The sequence below is a fragment of the Zea mays genome, chromosome 7 (genome assembly GCF_902167145.1).
Source record: "Zea mays cultivar B73 chromosome 7, Zm-B73-REFERENCE-NAM-5.0, whole genome shotgun sequence".
Taxonomy (NCBI): domain Eukaryota; kingdom Viridiplantae; phylum Streptophyta; class Magnoliopsida; order Poales; family Poaceae; genus Zea; species Zea mays.
This window is the reverse complement of record NC_050102.1, coordinates 171,384,924-171,405,988: the sequence shown is the minus strand read 5'-3', so window position 1 is coordinate 171,405,988 and position 21,065 is coordinate 171,384,924. Positions and strand designations below refer to the sequence as shown.

General features: G+C 49.4%; 4 protein-coding genes across 5 annotated transcripts; 2 read left to right on the top strand and 2 right to left on the bottom strand.

Annotated features, from left to right (window-relative positions):
• Positions 1 to 5,686: 5,686 nt before the first annotated feature.
• LOC100281910 (uncharacterized) lies at positions 5,687 to 7,460 on the top strand. The gene is made up of 2 exons (NM_001154829.2): positions 5,687 to 6,332; positions 7,161 to 7,460. Exons 1-2 carry the CDS (start codon positions 5,718 to 5,720, stop codon positions 7,227 to 7,229), a joined length of 684 nt encoding a protein of 227 aa, NP_001148301.2. The 5' UTR covers positions 5,687 to 5,717; the 3' UTR covers positions 7,230 to 7,460.
• LOC103633383 (pentatricopeptide repeat-containing protein) lies at positions 7,452 to 15,142 on the bottom strand. Of its 2 annotated transcripts, XM_035961142.1 has the most exons (4): positions 12,640 to 15,142; positions 10,176 to 10,319; positions 9,484 to 9,700; positions 7,452 to 8,829 (listed from the first exon to the last, which is right to left on the bottom strand). In XM_035961142.1, exon 1 carries the CDS (start codon positions 15,071 to 15,073, stop codon positions 12,686 to 12,688), a length of 2,388 nt encoding a protein of 795 aa, XP_035817035.1. In that variant the 5' UTR covers positions 15,074 to 15,142; the 3' UTR covers positions 7,452 to 8,829; positions 9,484 to 9,700; positions 10,176 to 10,319; positions 12,640 to 12,685. The 2 variants fall into 2 exon arrangements, with proteins under 2 accessions (XP_035817035.1, XP_035817034.1); XM_035961141.1 differs by having other exon boundaries at positions 9,484 to 10,319.
• Positions 15,143 to 15,796: 654 nt separating this feature from the next.
• LOC118472999 (zinc finger protein 36) lies at positions 15,797 to 16,949 on the bottom strand. The gene has a single exon (XM_035961140.1). It carries the CDS (start codon positions 16,677 to 16,679, stop codon positions 16,083 to 16,085), a length of 597 nt encoding a protein of 198 aa, XP_035817033.1. The 5' UTR covers positions 16,680 to 16,949; the 3' UTR covers positions 15,797 to 16,082.
• A 2,648-nt stretch (positions 16,950 to 19,597) lies between these two features.
• On the top strand, positions 19,598 to 21,042 carry LOC103633380 (putative protein TPRXL). Its single transcript, XM_008655083.4, has one exon. It carries the CDS (start codon positions 19,922 to 19,924, stop codon positions 20,777 to 20,779), a length of 858 nt encoding a protein of 285 aa, XP_008653305.1. The 5' UTR covers positions 19,598 to 19,921; the 3' UTR covers positions 20,780 to 21,042.
• The last annotated feature ends 23 nt before the right edge of the window (positions 21,043 to 21,065 follow it).

Here is a 21,065-nt window from a genome sequence, read left to right as displayed (position 1 = left end):
ACATGTGAATCAACCTTAACATTTAAACTAGCATTTTCATTCCTAAGGTTGTCAATCATCTCACGGCAAGTGCTTAGCTCACTAGATAATTTTTCACATTTCTCAATTTCTAGAGCATAAGCATTTTTAACCTTAACATGTTTCTTGTTTTCCTTAATTAGGAGGTCCTCTTGAGAATCCAAGAGGTCATCCTTTTCATGAATGGCGCTAATCAATTCATTTAGTTTTTCTTTTTGTTCCATGTTAAGGTTGGCAAAAAGGGTACACAAATTATCTTCCTCATCACTAGCATTATCATTACTAGAGGTTTCATATTTAGTGGAGGATCTTGATTTTACCTTCTTTTTGCCGTCCTTTGCCATGAGGCACTTGTGGCCGACGTTTGGGAAGAGAAGTCCCTTGGTGACGGCGATGTTGGCGGCGTCCTCGTCGTCGGAGGAGTCGCTAGAGCTTTCGTCGGAGTCCCATTCCCGACAAACATGGGCATCGCCGCCCTTCTTCTTGTAGTACCTCTTCTTCTCCTTTCTTCTCCCTTTCTTGTCGTCGCCCCTGTCACTATCACTTGATAATGGACATTTAGCAATAAAATGACCGGGCTTACCACACTTGTAGCAAACTTTCTTGGAGCGGGACTTGTAGTCTTTCCCTTTCCTTTGCTTGAGGATTTGGCGGAAGCTCTTGATGACGAGCGCCATTTCCTCATTGTCAAGCTTGGAGGCGTCTATTGGTTGTCGACTTGGAGTAGACTCCTCCTTCTTTTCTTCCGTCGCCTTGAATGCGACGGGTTGAGCCTCGGATGTAGATGGATCATCAAGCTCGTTGATCTTCCTCGAGCCTTCGATCATGCACTCAAAACTTACAAAATGCCCGATTACTTCCTCGGGGGTCATTTTAGTATATCTAGGATTACCACGAATTAATTGTACTTGAGTAGGGTTAAGGAAAATAAGAGATCTTAGAATAACCTTAACCATTTCATGGTCATCCCACTTTACGCTCCCGAGGTTACGCACTTGGTTCACCAAGGTCTTGAGCCGGTTGTACATATGTTGTGGCTCTTCCCCTTTGCGAAGCCGGAATCGACCGAGCTCCCCCTCGATCGTTTCCCGCTTGGTGATCTTGGTGAGCTCGTCTCCCTCGTGCGCGGTTTTGAGCACATCCCAAACCTCCTTGGCACTCTTCAACCCTTGTACTTTGTTATACTCCTCTCTACTTAGTGAGGCGAGGAGTATTGTTGTCGCTTGAGAGTTGAAGTGCTCGATTTGCGCCACCTCATCCTCATCATAGTTTTTATCCCCTACGGATGGTACCTGTGCACCAAACTCAACAACATCCCATATGCTTTTGTGGAGCGAGGTTAGATGAAATCGCATTAAATCGCTCCACCTAGCGTAATCTTCACCATCAAAAGTTGGTGGTTTGCCTAATGGGACGGAAAGTAAAGGTGTATGTTTGGAAATGCGAGGGTAGCGTAGGGGGATCTTACTATACTTCTTGCGCTCTTGGCGCTTAGAAGTGACGGATGCCGCGTCGGAGCCGGATGTGGATGCCGATGAAGAATCGGTCTCGTAGTAGACCACCTTCCTCATTCTTTTCTTCTTGTCCCCACTCCGATGCGGCTTGTGGGAAGAAGATTTTTCCTTCTTCTCTTTGTGGTGAGAAGAAGATTTCTTCTCCTTCCCTTTGTTGGAGGAGATCTTCTTCTTCTCCTTCCTCTTGGTGCGGGACTCTTCCGATGAAGTGCTCCCATGGCTTGTAGTGGGCTTTTCGCCGGTCTCCATCTCCTTCTTGGCGTGATCTCCCGACATCACTTCGAGCGGTTAGGCTCTAATGAAGCACCGGGCTTTGATACCAATTGAAAGTCGCCTAGAGGGGGGGGGGGTGAATAGGGCGAAACTGAAATTTACAAATATAAACACAACTACAAGCCGGGTTAGCGTTAGAAATATAAACGAGTCCGTGAAAGAGGGTGCAAAACAAATCGTAACCAAATAAGGAGTGTGACACGCGGATTTGTTTTACCGAGGTTCGGTTTTCGCAAACCTACTCCCCGTTGAGGAGGCCACAAAGGCCGGGTCTCTTTCAACCCTTCCCTCTCTCAAACGGTCCCTCAGACCGAGTGAGCTTTCTTTTCTCAATCACTTGGAACACAAAGTTCCTACAAGGATCACCACAAGATTGGTGTCTCTTGCCTCAATTACAAGTGAGTTTGATCGCAATGAAAGAATCAAGAAAGCACGATTGAAAAAGCCAAGCAACAAGAGCGACAAATAACACACGGATCACTTTCTCTCTCAAGTCACTAATCACTAATGATCTCTTTTCTCAATTGTGAAACTTGGAGAGATGGAGGCTTTGAATGTGTCTTGGAATGGATTGCTAGCTCTTGTATTGAATGTAGAAGGTTGGAATGCTTGGATGATGTGAATGGAGGTGGTTGGGGTTGTATTTATAGCCACCAACCACTTCCTAGCCGTTGGGCCATTCTGCTGAGCGCGGACGGTCCGCGAGCCAGGTCCGGACGGTCCGCCCCTGTAGATCAACGGCTGAAAATGCAACGGTCAGCAGTAACGGCTATATCAACGGCTATATTGCATTTAATGCGTCGTCAGATGTCAGACAGAGCCAGTCGCGGACGGTCCGGTCGTGCACCCCGGACGGTCCGCGAGGCCCCCTATAATTCATTTCTCTGAACCCGTCACCTTCGGGTTTTTCGGTTTCTTACCGACCGGACGGTCCGCGCCTGAGGCCGGACGGTCCGCGCGAGGGCTCGGACTGTCTTTGCTTTTCCTCCGGACAGTCCGTAGTGGAAACTTGTGTTTTTGCATTGGTTCTGTCCGAAGGGTATCCTGGTGTCGCGGACGGTCCGCCGCAGGGGCCCGGACGGTCCGCGCTTGGCCTGTTTTTCCAAAAAGCTTCTCCTGTCCGGAATAATCTACGGTATTCCGGACAGTCGATTTAGTATAGTTATAGATGAACCTTTGGCACCTGTAGAACACATAATCTTAGAGCAAACTAGTTAGTCCAATTGTTTGTGTTGGGCGATTCAACCACCAAAACTATTTAGGAACTAGGTGTAAGCCTAGTTCCCTTTCAATTAGTTTAACTTACACCCCAATCCGCCTCAATACATGTGGGTTGGGGTGAATATTAGAGTACTCAGACAAAGCATGAGGCGACAAGCTAACAAGTGACGAGGAGGTAAGGTGGCACTGGTAGCGGGCGAGTTAGGTCGTCCAACTGATCATTCGATGACCGAAGGAGCGAGCGAACCGTGAGTGAGCTAGCGCTTGAGGAAGGAATCGAACGACTCAGGTAAGGAGTGGGATGAGCAGTGGAGGGTCGAGAAAAATTAGATCAAAGTCTAGTTTTTATTAAATTGGTCCAACTTACTATATAAAAATTTGATTATTTTATTGTATATCTAAACTTAGGTATAAAAGATTACAAAAAATTGAGGTGGGGCCATGGCCCCCATTGCCCCACCCCTGGATACGCCCCTGGATGTTAGGGTTTTATAGTCGTGAAATGCGGCTCAGGCGAACGACGTGTCTTGATCTGCCGGTCCCACCTATTTATTTATAGCGCAGTGTGACGGGCCCCACCAACCATGTAAGGTTAAGCGCCCACGATCACGGCGCGGATCAAAGGCCTAAGATGGCCGCTGGCTGATCGTGGTGGACATCAGTCCAACATTCTTCCCCTTCACCTATTTATTGTGAGCATGTTGTACTGCTTGATTATTATCACAGTATAATGTTAGTGTTTTATGTATGATGTCAACCACCTTTAAACTGGTTATGAACTGCTCTAACCATTTCACCTGCCCCGAGGCCTCATAACAAGCTACAAACTCGATATATATTATGGACGATGTAGTCATGGTTTGTTTTGAGGTTTTCCATGAAATAACTTTTCCTGTGAGAGTAAACACATATCTTGACATGGAATTTCTATCATCTACTGCATAGTTAGAATATGAGTACCCCACTATTTAGAATGAATATGTTATTCTATATGTCATCATGAGGCCTTTCACGCCTTACAAATATTGTAAGACTTTCTTTACCAATTCTCATTGTTCATTCTCTAGATTACTTTGAAATCTGTCAAGCAACTCGGTAACAAAGGCTAAGTCAGGGCACGTACACACTTGAGCATATTGTAGGCTTCCCACGACAGAAGCATAAATAACCACTTTCATTTGATTGAGCTACTACTGGTTCCTGAGGCATTGAAAATCCCCATATCTATCACCTTGGCTATCAGTGCAGGTGATGCACTACATTTGTGCATACGGAATTTCTTTAAAACCTATTCTATGTATGACTTTTATGACAGTCCTAATACCCTCTTTTGTTCTATATCGATGAATTTTTATGACAAAAATAAAGCACGCTTTATCAAGGTATTTCGTGTCAAATTTTGAGGACAAAAACTTCTTTGTTAGACTAACATCACTACTGGCAAGTAAGATATCATCCACATACAGGAATACAAAAGATATACTTTCCATTCTTAAACTTTATACACAATTGTTCTTAACATTTTCTTTAAATGAGGTGGGGTCATCCCCCCACTTGTAGTTCTTAAGTGTTATACACCTCATTATCATTAGAAATAACTAATCTTCTAACTATTTGAGGCCTTCTTGGGGCCTCTACATTTGCGGCATCTACTATTTGAGGATGTTCTATAGGATCTTGAAGGATAGACTCCTCATGCTCATTCATTTTCGCCAAAGCAGAATTGACAATATGTGTTGTCACTACAGTGTCTTGCACTATTGGTGGAACAAGAGCAGGTAGTTCAAAAATTGGATCCTGGATGACCGTATATAATTATATATGGACAATAGGATATAAATATATTCCATATAATTTATACTGGTCTAATTGATATGTGTCTAAATTAGGACTATAAGAATGGAATCAATTTAAAGGATCGAAATTGGCCTTAGAGTATACGAAGTCTATAGTTCTTAAAAAACAAAAGCGTAAACATGGCAGGCCACTGACTATAAAAATATTTATAAATATAATATGTTAAACTGAGAATCTAATCTCTCAATAGTTCAGTCAGAAGAACTTGCTTAGTACGGATACAAACAAAGCTACAGTTGGTCACCGATCAAAAACAACCCGGAAGATTTTCTAGTCTAGGCTGCATCATCTAACTTTTTTATACAAAACCCTAACAAATAATACCAGCAAAGCCGTCTTAATTCCGATTCCATTCGGTCCGAGCAGCAAACGGGCCAACGGGCCCAGCTCCCGCCAGTCCTATCTGGGCCTCGGACGCCGCTGCATCCCGACGCGTGCGTGTCCGCTGCACCGACTGCCCCAACTAACGCGGCTCCGCCTCCTACAACAAACCATAGTTGGTGCCCCGCCCCGCACAGGCACAGGCACAGCACGAACACAACTCATCGGCCCATCGACCCACGTGAACGCGTGCCACCAACAGGCGCGGGCGCCCGTACCCTCCACATGGTCCCGCGGGCCCACCGCCAGTTGTGAAATGCCGCCGCGGCATCTCCCGCCGCTTCTCCTGGCTGGCCTCCCCCTTCGCTTTCTTTCCCTGCCGGCTGCCGCTGCTATTTATCCCCCCTCTCTCTGCACCCGTCTCTGCCACTCCAACCGCCGAGCCAGAAGCACCCGGAGCAGCGCACAGCAACAGAGCACACGCCGCACACCGCCGCCTCCGCAGCAGCAGCAATGGCGCGCGCCGGCGCTCTCTGCCTGGTGCTGCTCTGCCTCGTGGCCGCGCACTCAGCCGCAGCGCAGAAGTCCACGACAGCCCCGGCCGCCGCGCCGGCCGCCGCCACCACCCCGCCGGCGACCCCGACCAAGAAGTCGCCCGCGCCCGCCGCCGCGCCGCCCACCACCCCAGCCACCCTGGCCCCGGCCGCCGCGCCGCCCACCACGCCGGCCACCCCCGCGCCCGTCGCTGCGGCGCCCACTACCCCGGCCACCCTGGCACCCGCCGCGGCGCCGCCCAAGTCCGCCCCCAAGGCGTCCCCTCCCGCCCCGTCGCCCAAGGCCAAGGCCACCCCGCCGGTGGCCGAGCTGCCGCCCGCCGCCTCGCCTCCCGCCCCCGCCCCCGCCTCCCCGCCCACCAAGCCCGCCGAGGTCCCCGCGCCCGCGCCGTCCAAGAAGAAGAAGAAGCCCTCCTCGTCGTCCAAGAACAAGAAGAAGAAGTCCAAGGCCCCGGCTCCAGCCCCCGTCGCCGAGGCACCCACCAGCACCAAGCGCTCCAAGGCTAAGGCACCTTCGGCCAGCGAAGCCGACGCACCCGGCCCGGTCGGCGATGGCGTGGCCGCCGACACCGCGGTACGTGTGTCTGCTCTGCTTTTTCCAATTTCCATTTGAACCCCATTGCGATTGCGTGCCTGAATTACGATTCCGTGCTCTCATCAAACAACAACTGCTCTGCTCGTTTTGCTTTGATGTTATTAAAGAGCGAAAATTAACACCGTTGTTAGAATGGCACCAAACCACATCTGACCGTGTCGTTATTCTACGGCCACACTCATCAATTCTTTATCTGAGAATGAATGCGCACTCACGCTCAATCGATTTGACAATTGATTGTCTTGTATTGTATGGTACGAGCAGCAGCACCTAACCTGTGAGCCGTGACCATAATGAGCGCGTGAATTATATAGTAGATCCGATCTGCACCGACATGTCGGGCAGGGACGCATGTGCTTTCAGCGCATCGCGTCACGGACATTGTTAAATAATGCGGCATTTTGAGGCTGTCACCATTTAAGTATTACTTGCATCATGTACTGTACAGCACGTACGTCGTACAGTGCAAAATGGGATTCACACAGTGCGTGTATGTGTACTACAGTACAGAGCCAGTAAATAACCCTGCATTCTGGAAGCATCTTTGCACACTAAAATAACAGCCAGCACTAATCAACCACCATCAAACTATTATTAGGTACTTGTAGGCCCCCATGTGCACAGAAAGTCAGGCAACAATGCAAGTAGTATACAAATAGTAGTACTACTACTACTGCTACAGGCGCAAGGGTAGAACTGTTGTAGTATACAGCTGTACTGTTAGCTACAGACACTGCTACAGGGCAGGGTCACGTGACATGGCTACGTTGCTGACTGACGAGGGCCTCGTTCTTGGTGAACCTGCAGGGCGCTGGAAGGACCGTGGCAGGCGGAATCATGGCGGCCGCGCTGGGCCTCGTGGCCCTGCTCGCCTAGGCACGGGCGCGCGAGCGGGTGGCGCCTGCACGGCCGCACCGCACCGCCGGGACGGACGACGACAGGAATTGGTGACGCGGATGCAGCCGGTGCGCGGCGCCGCGCTGTATTCTTGGCCGGTGTAGTTGTAGTGCAGTACCACTCACGTTCGGTGGCGGGTGGTACGTGCGGTGCGGACGTACCACCGTCGCCTCGGATTCTTTCTCTTCTATCTTCCTTTTGTTTTTTTTTTGCTGTACTATATTGCGACCCCATTGAGATGCTTTATTTTATATATTTATTTTATTGCCGTTGTTTGTATGGTCCCCATCCATGCATGAGCCACACACACGACTTTGTTCATGTGTCCCTGTCCTGAGCGCCCTGGCACCCCGCTGGCAAGATGGATGCGTTTGTTGGGATGTGCCTGTTGTTGATTGGCGTTGCCTTTTTTGCTTTGCTTGTTTGGACGAGACACTGTAGCTACATGTCGCGATGCTCGCTCGCGGTCGGGGCTACGGAATGCATCTGCCATATTGCGCCTTTGCGGCCAAATAACACTGATCTGATCCACCTACCGCTTGGTGGCAGATGTTGCTATCTACAGCGCCGGCGCGTGTGATGAAGCAGCTGGTACTACGTATACTTCGCCATTATTCCCTACTTGTTTCTGAACGCGTACACGGTACACCGGTTCCTCTCTTGCAAAACATCATCGAGGCACTTAAAACGGGTGATGTGAGCGAGTCGGTGACTGGGACGAATTTGGAGAAAACCAATAATAAAAGCCGAATAGCTGGCGTAACAGGCGTGTATTCCAAGCCTCTTCGTGCGCCGCACCATACCAAATCATACGAGAACGATGGCGTGCACAACGGGCCAGCGCCGACGGTTGTCACCACGCCACACGACGCGTGTCATATCATATACAATACTAATACTCCCTCCGTTTCTTTTTATTAGTCGCTGGATAGTGTAATTTTGCACTATCCAGCGACTAATAAAAAGAAACGGAGGTAGTATATTTCTGCTCTACGAGTCTACAGTGACTTTTCACCTACTACTACTACGCGCAACCAACCGAACGCAGCTGTCGTAGCGCCGTCTATGCACGCACGGTGCGAGGAGAGGCGTGTGTAGGTGCACCCCATTTACGTCGGCCGAAATGGAAACCCGTGGGCCGCCATTGTCGACACTGATCGATTCACGCGGTCCTCGGCTGCAACTTGGATCGGATCCAGCTCCATTTGTTCAGGACGTCCGTCCGAGCAGCTCCCCCCTGGCACATCGGATCCATGCGAATCCCGCCCGTGACAGTACCACGAACGCCGGGATCCCCACCCACCCTGCGCTGGACTCCGCGACGCTACCTGCAGTCTGCAGATAGATAATAGTACTCCGCGCTTACTTTACCAGCTGATCAGATGGATGCTTGGTTCTCGTCTCTCCGGCCCTTCCTTCCTGTGCGCGCGTTCCTTCTGTCACGGGAGCCATACACAAAATCATTGATGGCCCGACCACCGGTGTCGGCGCCTCGTTAACAAATCGTTCGAGGCGACCATTATTGTTCATCCGCCGCGACGAAGAGGGGATGTGTGTGCAGCTCCAGTAACTTGGCAGCCTGCAACCGTATCCCGTCATCAGCATCCACCAGCGTGGACCAAAACAACTCTAGTTGCTTATTATCGGTCGCGTTTCACTGAGATGCTTCGTTGCTTTCTGAAAATTCCCTAGCCAAAAAAAAAGATGGCACCCCAGAAAGCTGGAACCCAGCAGCAGATCTCATGATTCCAGAGGGGTAGATGCCCAACACCATGGAATTCGAGCGCCATCATCTGAGACGGCAACAAAGATGCCCCCCTAGACAACCTATACTGTTTAATACTAGGCACCAGCAGGGAGCTAGGGGCAGCACAAGCCAGCACGCAATGGACAGCGCGGCACTGCATGATCCAGGACTACCTTTCGGTTGCAATTGCGCACGCAAAGCAAACCGAAGCATGGGCCGCGTTAAAAAAACTTACCAGCAGAAAAAACGTCTGAACACTTTCATGCTTGCCAACTACTAAATCCGTTCTTGAATCTAGTTCATTTTTAAACTAAACCGCGATAAATAAAAAAGAATTGGAGGGACTACATCACTTGTCTTTCGTTCGAGATGCACGCAAAAGTTGATCGGAACGATCGAGCACTATTGCAAAAGTAAGGAACACATGATCCGGTACATCGACATTAACTGAGTCACTGTAATCTGTATTACCAACTACATACGTACCTGCCGCAAAAAAAAGTTGATGTCCTCAACTCCTCATCCGATATACTGACTGCACACCACGCGAATGTAAGTGAAACGTTGGTGTAACGGCCGGTAAATAAACCAACTTCATCTTGCTCATGTTAAGGTCAATCCAAAGTACACGAGATTCTTCGGGGACAGGGGGGAGTAATAAGTACAATGTACACGAGATGGAACGTGTACAATGAATGCTGACCTGAAAAAGAAATAACTATGCACAGGCATGGAAAGAAAGCAAGGCTAGACAAAAACAAAGAAGCAACGCAGCCTACTCACACAACTTAGAACAGCACGGGAAACGATACCTAATGCCTACCTGCCTTGTCACCGTATGCGAATGGCCAATCAACCGCTCAAGCTAAAACTATACATGCAATGCAACACCCAAGAGCAAAACAGTATACAATTTTGCGATGTGCCAGCTGATGGAAGATGCGGACGGTGTGCTCTCACTCAGATTTCACGGTAACCATACTGGCACCAGCTGGCAATATGGAAACCAACTATCGTCCCAAACGGGATCCTCGGCAACAAGGATGAAAATATTCGAGAAACCATTTAAAAAAATGAAGAAAATCGTAATACAAGGATAACACCAAGAAAAACGAAACAACGGACTTCCAATGAGTACAGTGTATAAAATCAGAACACAATAGTGCCGAACCTCTTACCTTGACTTCGCACAGGTTCATGGCTTCTTGCGCTTGCGCCTACAAACCAATGTGCATCTTTTTAAAATGATGCATTGCCACTTATCTTTGGGAACAACATATTCATGCTGTGTTTACACGGAGCTCCCATGGAAAAGAATCAACCTTCGCATGCAATAGATATGAAGAAAAATACCACCACATGTTAATAGAATAAATCATGCAGACCTAATAATGATAGTTCAGACAATCCCACAAATGAAAACACAGATCTACAGCAAAGTCAACTCAAAGGTTAAGTGGTGCAGTCCCCCAATCCATACATTAACTAAAGATGTGCGGAACTTTCAAAGTAGAAAATATAAATGTTGTAAGCATGCCACTGTATAGTTCAAACACTATCAGTCTATCACTAATAAAAACGGTCTATCTTGGAGCAGACAAGGCATATGCTATTCAATATTCATATAAGAGAATAACTCTAGACCATGATTTAAGATACTGTAAGTTGTAACAAGGTACTCCATAGGGTCATGCAGATCTCACTTTTTGAGGAGCCGCCAAACCATTTTATGTGTGAACAAATATGCATACAAAAGTACTAATATTCATGATGAAGCATCATGATGTAGATTGTGGAAAGTACTTTCATGAGAAACTTATTTGAAGATACAATCATTGATACAATTTTCTACATAACCAGTCAAACTTAAAAGAGTTTGACTCCTCAAAAGCGTAATGTACATTTATTTTGGGATGGAAAGAGTAACTAATTGGTACTGGTGATACTATTCAGACTGATGCTATGATTTGTACTTGAGATCAGAACTTATAAATGCATCATCACTTAAAAATAAATAATTAACTAAAATAGTCATGGAAAGAAGCATGCTAGATTAAAACATATTCAAAACTGACAAAACTATGGCAAACGAGATTAGTCATTGGCGGCGCAAGTTAAAATGTGCGTGCAACATCCGAGAAATATATTTTTCACAAAATGTGACCTAATACAAGGCCTCATAATTGCTAGTGCCTGCGGTTTCACTCAGGTTTCATTGCACGCAGGTGGGCATCAGCTGGCAGTGAGGATATCAACTATCATCACAAAAGGTTCCTCAGCAACCAGTAATCTCTGATAAAACTATTTAAACATACAAAAATGCTGAGGCTCCTACCTTTACTTAATACAGGTAGGGGTGGTAATGGATCATGGCCCTAATACTTGCTTCACAAACTAATAAGGCCCTTAATTTTGTTAGTTCAAAATTATATTGTTTTATGATCCGGCCTTAACTTGATCCGATCCTTAAATTTGCTAGGCTAAATTAAATGGCCCGTTACCACCCCTAAATACAGGTCCATGACTTCATATACCGAGAAATAAAGCTGTCACCGAAAACAATGTCTACCAGACAGGGATCCAAACAGCTCCAATAGACGATCATCTCTGTCCACTGCACTGAAATGTGGAGAGAGAGAGAGAGATAGAGATAGAGATAGAGATAGAGATAGATAGAGAGAGAGAGAGAGAGAAGTTGCTGACAATCATGCAGATCTAATAGTAACCACTCAGGCATCCACAAATGAAAAATCAGATGTATAAAACAAAGTAAGTCAACTAAAGGGTTACAAGTGGTACAGTCCGTCAAATGTAGCACCATAAACACATTTTTATGATAAGTTCATTGAAATACAAAATCAGAGACATACAGAACTTTTATGATAACTTCATTGAAATAGAAAATTAGATGTAGCACCTAAAACTCGTTTTTACTTTTCCATCAGAATGCAAACACCATTTAATATTTTCAGCAAATGAAAAGAGAGATAAAACCATAAAACAATTCAGGAACACACATCACATACAAATTAGACTAGGTACCCTAAATTTGAGATGCTCCTCTATAAAAAAATAAAACGCCAGATATCAGCACATAAAAAAAAACTTGACCTGCGGGGGGTAAGACAGCCCTCGGGTATTGTATTAAGAAGAAGACCTTCTCACACAGGTCAAGAAAACCCCCGAACCCTGCCCCACCCATACACAGCGGCATCGAAGCCCATGTGAGAACGACCACGACCGGGGCTGAGCCTTAGACCTGTGCTTTGGCGTGGGACAGACGAGGGGATTTTTTTAACCACAGCCTGAAATTCGCTCCCACGGGGAGTCGAACCCAGGACCTGATGAGTGCTACTCAGACCACCTAACCAACTCAGCTAGAGGCCCTTTCGCTATATCAGCACATAAAGACAATGCTCAATAGGCAAAACCTCCAACAGATCAGGTTCAAAATGTAAAATGCCATTACAAAAACAAGGTGGCTCATTTGTTATGCAGACTGCAGATTTAGCAGAGAACTGTATGTAATTAATGGCTTCTTTCAATTCTTTTTCAGAACCAGAACATATGTAATCTGTACAAGTCCACTCTAATGTGCATGCTGCTAAGGACAACTAAAAATTCAGTCTTAGTATTACCTACCTATCATGCTCACAAAAAGGGTTTGGTTCTTATAATATCAACCATCTTACGAAGTGTGTTTTGCCAGCAGTTCCGACAGTCGTTGTTTTTCTTGTTTCGATATTCCAGGATAAATCTTAGGAAGGTTGCTAAGGAATGATTTCGCCTCTACCATCCTTCCATGTCTAGAGTAGCCCTGCAGTATTGAATTGAAAGTTCTCTCATTTGGCCTGCAACCTTGTGTAACCAAATAGCGTACTAAATCAATAGCTTCTTCAAACATTATGTTGGCAACATAGCTCTTGATGAAAATATTGTATGTTACAATATCTGGTTTCACGCCTGAACATTTCATTTCAGAGAACAACCTTGAGGCTTCTTTCATCTGTCCTTTTCTTCCATATGCATATATCACAGTGTTATAAGAGTATCTATCAGGGCGCATGCCACTTGACTTGATCTCAGTGAGGATTGATTCACACTTTTCACAATCACCTAAACGAGAATACATATGCATCAAACTATTATAGGTTGCAGCACTGTGGTTGATAGAATTCTCCATCATGAGTGAAAGGACCTCCTCCACCTTCTTAACCATCTTATTTTTCCCGTATATGGATACCATGGCGTTAAGAACATTAATGTCCAGGGAGCAACGCCGCCTCCTCAGTTCCTGAAACGCCTTTTCTGTCTCAGGTAAATTATTAACTTTGTTATTGACCAGGACCAATGTTTTTACTAGCCAGTTGTGTCGTTCAATCCTCTCTGCATATATATCTTCTGATAAAGTTTTCATTTTGTCCAACTTCTTAGCATTAGCATATGCATGAAGCAATGAGGAATAACTGAGCTCATCTGGCTTACAATCTCGATCCACCATCTCAGCAAACAACTTTTCTGCTTGTTCCCAGCGACCACCACGAGCCAATGCAGATAGAACAGCATTATAAGTCGAAATATCTGGATATATACCGGCTTCTATCATCCTCTTGTATATCTCCATTGCTTGATCAAACAAACCACATCGACTATATGAACTAATTAGTGAAACATATGTGTCCCTCTCAGGGATATAGCCAGCTTTCTTCATCTCCTTGAACACCCCTGAAACCTCAGAATCTAGACCATTCTGCCCAAACACGGACAAGAGCGTGTTCCAGGTGACAACATCTGGCACATACCCAGCAGACCTGAGGTCATCAAAGACAGCCATCATCTCTGTGAATTTCCCCCTCACCCCGTGCAACTTGATCAATGCATTATAGGTGCATAAGTTCGGGCTACATCCGTTCCTCACCATTTCACTGTATGTAGCAAGTGCTGCGTCAATTTTGCCAACTCTGTCAAGGCCAGAGATCAATGTCGTGTATGTAACCACATCCGGCTTCATACCCCTGAACTCCATCTCCTGTTTTAGCTCCAGAGCCTCTTCTAACAACCCATCCTTCACATAAGCCGAGATGAGCGAGTTGTAGGTCACCACGCTGGGTGTACATCCGGCATTCTCCATCCTCTTTAGCACCCCAATTGCCTCCTCATGCTTCCGCGCCTTACCATATACATCCAGCAGGGAATTGAATGTGACCTTGTCAGGTTCGAATCCAGCAGCCTTCATCTCATCGAACACCTGCGCTGCCTCCCTGTGAAGCCCCCTTCGACGGCAACAACTAATGAGCGTGTTGTACGTATACCTGTCCCGCTCAATGCCGTCCTCCTTCATTGAGTCCACGAGCGCCACGACCTCTTTCCACGGGACAGACATCTTGGAGTAGGCATGGAACACAACGTTGTAGGTGACGAGCGCGGGCTGCACGCCTCCATCCACCATGCGCTGGAACACGGCGACCGCGTCCCGGAACCTCCCGGCGCGGGAGAACGCGGACACGAGCGCAGTGTATGCGCTGGCGTCGGGCGCCGGCGCGGCCTCGAGGATAGCAGAGGCCTCGGCGAGGCAGCCGGCGCGCGCAAACACGCGGATGGCAGTAGGCAGCACGCGCGGGTGATGGAGAGCGCGGTCACCGTGGAGGTCCCGCGCGGCGCGGACCACGGCGACAGCGATGCCGGGGTGGCCCCCTCGGGAGGCGAGCGTGTTCACGACGGCGGGGAGATCGGTCTCCGGGAGCGCCGAGAGGACGTCGCGCGGGGAAGCGTGTTCCGCCGGGTCGGCGAGCAGGGCGAGGAGCGCGCGGCGGGCGGGGAGGGACAGGGACGGAGGCAGGTGCCACGGCTGTTCGCCGCGGAAGGTGTCGAGCGGGCGGCCGAGGCGCGGTTTGCGGGAGGATGAGGCTGGAGTGGGGCGGGAAGTGGAGAGGAGGGAGTTCGGGGAGAAGAGGCGAGGAGGGGAGGAGGACGGTGTGTGAGGTTGGCGATGGGTGACGATGGGGTTGGGAATTGTAGGACGCGGCGGTGGCGCCGGAGCTCGGAGGGGCAGCGGAAGGGCGAGCATTTCGGCCATGGCGTAGCCGGTGGGGACCGGCGGGGTTTTGGGGTTATCTTCTTCGGCCGGTGCCCGGTGGGGACGAGAGGATATGGCACGGCAGACGCTCGCGGCTGGGCCTGGATGTGCTGGTGGTGGGTGGGAGCGGGTGGCCAGTGATATTTTGGGTGCTGGGCTCCAAGCCGCTTGGAGGCCCAGTTGCGGTTGACGGTGCAGTTCTGGCCTGGTTGCGCGGGGCTGGCTAATCTGTGTTGGCTTTGGAGATGAGTCCGAAAGGCGTAGACAGATTTGGAGAAATCTGTCACTGGCCAGTGGCCGCTGCATACGATTTTTATGACGATACGAGTCGGGAGTTTTTTTATATAACAAAAAGGAAAAAAATCATTCCCCCAATGTTTGCATAACTATTTGCGCACTCAGCCATCTAACATCACAAGTTCCAGCCTGCTGCTACTAAGCAAAAACAAGTTGCTGAACACACAAAGCGCAAACTTAAACGGCGAAAACTAAGCGCCAAAATCGTTAGAAGACATGCACTCATGACTATTGAAGGTTTTCATAACTATTTTTTTCATATACGGGACATTGCACAACAACTCATTACCGGAATCGCGTTCTTTGCCGAGTGTCTAAGACACTCGGCAAAGGCTATTTTACACTCGGCAAAGAGCTAAATTCCGATAGTGACTACATAGTGTCTTGCTCACCATGTGTGTTTAGTAAGATTGCATTTGAAGTGTCTTGTTCGCCACCAAGTTGTAAAGGCACAAGTTATATATATTCCTGAATTTGTCCGCTTTCCAAATCCCTAGAGAAAGTTTGCAGGGTATATATGGACATGTATGGTATTGGACTATTGGTGCTAGAGGCATGAGAACCGTAGCATGTTTTTTCCCTAGAATATAACTCAACTGGAGTACAACGATGCATCTACCATGTTTATTCGATTTAGCCACTGCTCGATCAGCAGTCACTGCTTCGTCTCCCGACTACTGCATGCATGCATATGCATGGCTTTTGAGTTAGTTCACGCAGAAGTTGACGCCCGATGCTTCTTGGCCGGCAAAGGCAATGGGCTCTGAACCTCGTCATCCTCGCCCCGTCGTCGTCTGACTCCGGCAAATGAAACGTCCGGCGCAAGGGGCGTCAGGTTGAGGTCAAGCCAGCCCACGCCGGCCGCAGCACCTGCAGTGCTGGGCGGCAGCGATGAGGCCGGCACCGACGGGCCGTGCAGGTAATGGAACCTCTTGTGGCCGCCGAGCGCCTGCCCTGTGGCGAAGTACCTGTGGCACACCGTGCAGACGTGCCGCCCGCCGGCGCTGGCGCCGCCGATCCCGGCCGCCACGGCTCCCTTCTGGTGCTGGCCGGATGACGACGGCGATGATGGCGCCTTGCCATCGTATGCCGCCGCCGCAGCAGCAGGCTTGCGGTGGCTCGCCTTGTGGCCGCCCAGCGCTTGGTACGACGCGAACGCCTTGCCGCAGATGGGGCAGCGGAAGTGGAGCGGCCGGAGCTCGGACGCCGCCGCCCTCGCGCGTAACGGTGGCGCGTCGCCGGCGGCCTGTTGGGACGCGGCGACCAGCGCCGCCGCGAGGCACAGCGACAGGTAGTCGTCTTGGTCCATGACGAATTCACGATGTGTAACGATCCTCTCCTTGTAATGATGAGAGCTGTAGCCACGTACCGGTGGGTGCGGTCGGTGTAGATAATGGATGGAACGAATCTTCCTGTGACCAATTGAGATCTGGTAACACACACACAGCGGTATTTCTAGCCATCCATGGTTACTTACTTACTTATACCTTGGTCGCACTACTGTACTGGCCTGAATGTGGAAGAGCGGCGTGATCGCGTCAAAAGAAGCACGAGGAAGGCGAACGCGAAGTGTCGCCAGGACAGGCTTTCTTGGAAAGTGGAAGGCGATCTCTGAGATGACTCGACTGATGGCGTATATATCCCGCCTGGTACACACTTGCGCTCGTGCGTTTGAATCGCGCGCCCTAGTCCTAGCGGCTCAGGCTCTGCTTTGTCCAAACTCCATCTCAACTTGCAGTTTTCTAAACAAGAACGCGAGGAACTTCTGTGCGCGGAGCACCGCCGGCGATGTTTCTGTGACTCTGTCTTTTGCATATAATAAAAACAAAACGGTCGACTACGGAGCACCCTAGTTGTAGTTCTAGAAACGATGATTGTTTCGTTGGATAGCGGCACTGCACGTTTACCATGTGTCCACGTCGTAGAACCACGCCAGCTAGGGACGCGTCCATGGCCGTGGATTTTGAACTAGAAGAGGTCGTGCGTGCCCAGTGCCCACTGCCCAGTCTCGCCCGCTTGTGTGCGACCGATCCGAGACGACCGTGGCCACGTGCTTTCGCTTTTACGGGCCGTCTCGCATGCACCACACCAGGACGCCAGCCTTCGCGTCGCGTGGCACCACTAGGCCCGATCACCAGCCCACGCAACCGCGCGTAGCGATGCTACTGGGCCATCAATAAGAGCAGACAGAAAACTTCGTGTCGTTCGTCAATGGCGTCATCGACACAAAAACAAAACCGTCAACGGCCCAATGCTGCCGCAGGCGGAAGCGATAGAGATTACGGCCTACGGGGACGTCTCCCTTGCCTGGCTGGGCAAACACAGGCAAGCAAGCCAAAATTCGCTCTCCAGCCTTGAAAAGACAAGGCGGGATTAGCAGGCTGCTTGCTTTGTCAGCTAGGGTTTTGTTTCTTCACGCACAGAATCCAACGCAGAAAATCAGTGACGTTTGGATCCGTACTGTATTTTCGAAATTAGATTTCGAATATTCCACGGTGAAACAAACAAACACGGCGTTGATTTGCTGGCTTGATTTTACGCGGTTTTGTATTGCTAGCTTCGGTTGGGTGAGCCGGAAAAGGCTCTCTCCACTGGTGGCAAGGTAATCCCTGCCGAGCGAGGCGAGGAAACACAAACGCGTGACGGACAACTTTTTTTTTTCTCCAAAACAAAAAAAAACAGGTCCGTGACGGACGACGACGTGGACATGGGCTGATGAACCTGAACAGAAGTCGCGCACCCATGACTCATGCCCGCACCGCACAGCCGCATTGCACACAGCACTACTAGCACTAGTAGGACCGTGTCACGAAGGCAGGAAAAAAGAAGCAGCACAGATCGGTCCAGTACTCCAGTTGTCGAGTCAAAAGCGACGTCACCTGGGCCGTTGCGATCTCGCCGCCGACCACTTCAACGACCTACCGCGACACCTGCAATAGTGCACTGTAAAGAGTGGAAGAGCCACCGAGCTGGACGCGGGGCCATGCATGGAACCCGAACCCACACACTTCCATCCTCCTTTTATGATTTAGGATCTATGGTATGGATCTGTGGTGGCACTGATTTAGCCATAGGCTGCTGTGTACTAGAAAGTTTTGCGAGATAAAAGGCTGACGCCCTGGTAGATACACACCGATCCATAGTGAGGTGGTGTAGATATAAACCTGATGCATTGCAGTTCACTGGTCGGATATAGATACGACACGTACAGATTGAGATGTAGAGCGCATCAGTATTTGAATTTTTATTAAAAATGTATTCTGGATTTCCTTTTAATCAATTAAAATTGTTCTTCGATAGAAACACTTGTGCAATCTGAGCTATCGGATATTTCTGGCAGTACGAATTCAGTAAACAAAAGTTGTCGTCTTTTTTTCAATAGCGGCCAGTTGGAGTAAACCAATACGAGCAGGAGCAGGACGCGACGCTTTCGGGGCGATTTGATTTACGCAAGGGTGATACGCTCATTAGCTCTGCAATAGGTCCTTTTCATACGGCCACTTGGCATGCAAATCCAAATCTTCAAGTTGTTGACGGTTACACAAACAGAAGTTTACACATTCAGATCACTGCCATTTGTGTGTGTATCAGTATATGTGCCATCTGTTTTTTTTCCCGTTTCTACTGTGGTATCTGGTATACATGTCTCAATTCTCAACGACTCTATTTCGATCGTACGTACGTGCCACACTTAAGACTTTTGCATTGGGCCACAGGCGCCAGCGACGGACTAACCGTGTGAGAGTCATTTGCTAACGGCTTAAGGCTGTCGACTGTTGTTCGTTCCATTCCAATGCCTGACCAAACGAAACGAGGAGTCATCGAACCGTCATCAGAGTAGTATATTGATTACATTTACGTTTTTCATTTGCATTTCTGAACCAAACAACACCTTTGGTGTAATGAGCATTTTTGTTTTCCTCACGGCCACGATCTGCTCCCAATGAAAACATATTTCAAACATAACCGATTTTCTTTTACGGGTGGTTGTGTAGGGACATATATCTACCGCAGTGTTTTTACTGAGTTACAAACTAGTCGACCGAAAATACTTCATCTGACGTGTAGTTTTGTTTACCTTCGAAACTTGTCTCTAAGAGAAATATGCATTTAAACGCAGAAAAAAATATGAATGGTTTTTTTGGCAAGCTGGTATTTTACCATATATATATTTTTTATAATAGGAATTAACTGGTCGACACGATTTGTTACGACGTTCTTCTTCCCGTACGTGCATTTTCCGACTCACATCCATGATACCTGATAAAATAGTGTCATTTTAAAGCTAGCTAAAATCAGCCTTTGTGGTTTTGAGGTTTAACTAATGGCTGCCAAGTGCAGTGACATGAGATGTCCCTACTCCCTACGACATAGAGGAAAGACGGAAAGAGACCACCGCATGACCATGACCTCTCTCTCTCTCCCTCTGCATTTGCATCCCCTCTTTTCTTCCAATATAAAACCGAACAAGCCAAAAGGAAGACCAGAACACAACGAAAACCTGACCATTTCTTCTCCCCGTTCTCCTTGGACCAGGAAAAGAATCCGACCATGGCAGAGACAGAGTGCCGCGCCTCGGACTCGGCCGACGGCCCCACCTCGGACTCGGCCGACGACTTCGAGTTCTGCATCCTGTCGTCCGGCGGCATCGTCCCGGCCGGAGAGAGCGCGGGGACGGACATGTGCGTGGCCGACGAGGTCTTCTGCCAGGGCAAGCTCCTCCCGCTCCGCGCCTCCTCGGCCGCGGCCGCCGACGGCGCCACGCTGCCGAGGTCGGAGTCAGTGGCCTCCACCGTGGGCCTGGTGTCGCGGTCCGGCAGCCGCAGCGCGAGCTCGAGCTCGAGCGGCAGCAGCAGCGGGTGCGTGAGCCGGAGCCAGTCGTCCAAGAGCGCCTCCTCCGACCACGGCGCCGGGGCGCCTCCGCCGCGGCGCTCGCTGTCGAGCAGCCTGTTCTACGCGCACCCGAGCCCGTCGCCGCGGCTGCGCTCGGCGCGCCCGCGCCGCAGCACCGGGTCCGCGCAGCCCGCCGCGGCGGCGTGGGGCCTGTTTCGCTTCCGCCTCGGCGTCGTCGGCGCCCCGGACGTGTACCCTCCGCCGCCGCCGCGCCCCGCGGCCGATGCCAAGGTCACCGCCGCAGCGAGGGGCGGAGGCAGCAGGAGCGCGCGGTTCGAACAGGTGGCCGCCGCCGTCGACAGGAAGCTTGGATTGGCGGCGCTGTTCGGGGACAGGCTCGGCTGCAAGTGCTCGCCCGACGCCATCATCGAGCCCGTGCGCGCGCGCGTGCCGGAGGCGGCGAGGCGGAGCAGGGAGAAGCACGGCGCCAAGTGCGGCCGCGGCCGGGGCGTCGCCCGCCGTAGCAGGATCCTGGACTGGCTCGAAGAGCTCTCCATTGTGAAGGATAAGAAGTAGGCTGGCTGGTGATCGCTCCGTCAAGATCGTGCCTTTCTTGAAGCAGTTTGTATGTGTGTACGATCAAGGAAAGGATTATTAATTTTTCTTTCTTTCTTTTTAGCATCCCTTTTTTTAGATTCTTCTATGTCTGACTAGGAAGCAGTGCACCGATGCTATGCCGAAGAATTTTAACAGAGCGATGGTCAATTGCTCATAAGTTTAAACTAGGTGAGTGCCCGTGCGTTGCAACGGAAACATATATAATACTAAAATAATTTATATGTGAATGTGTGTTATACTGTTA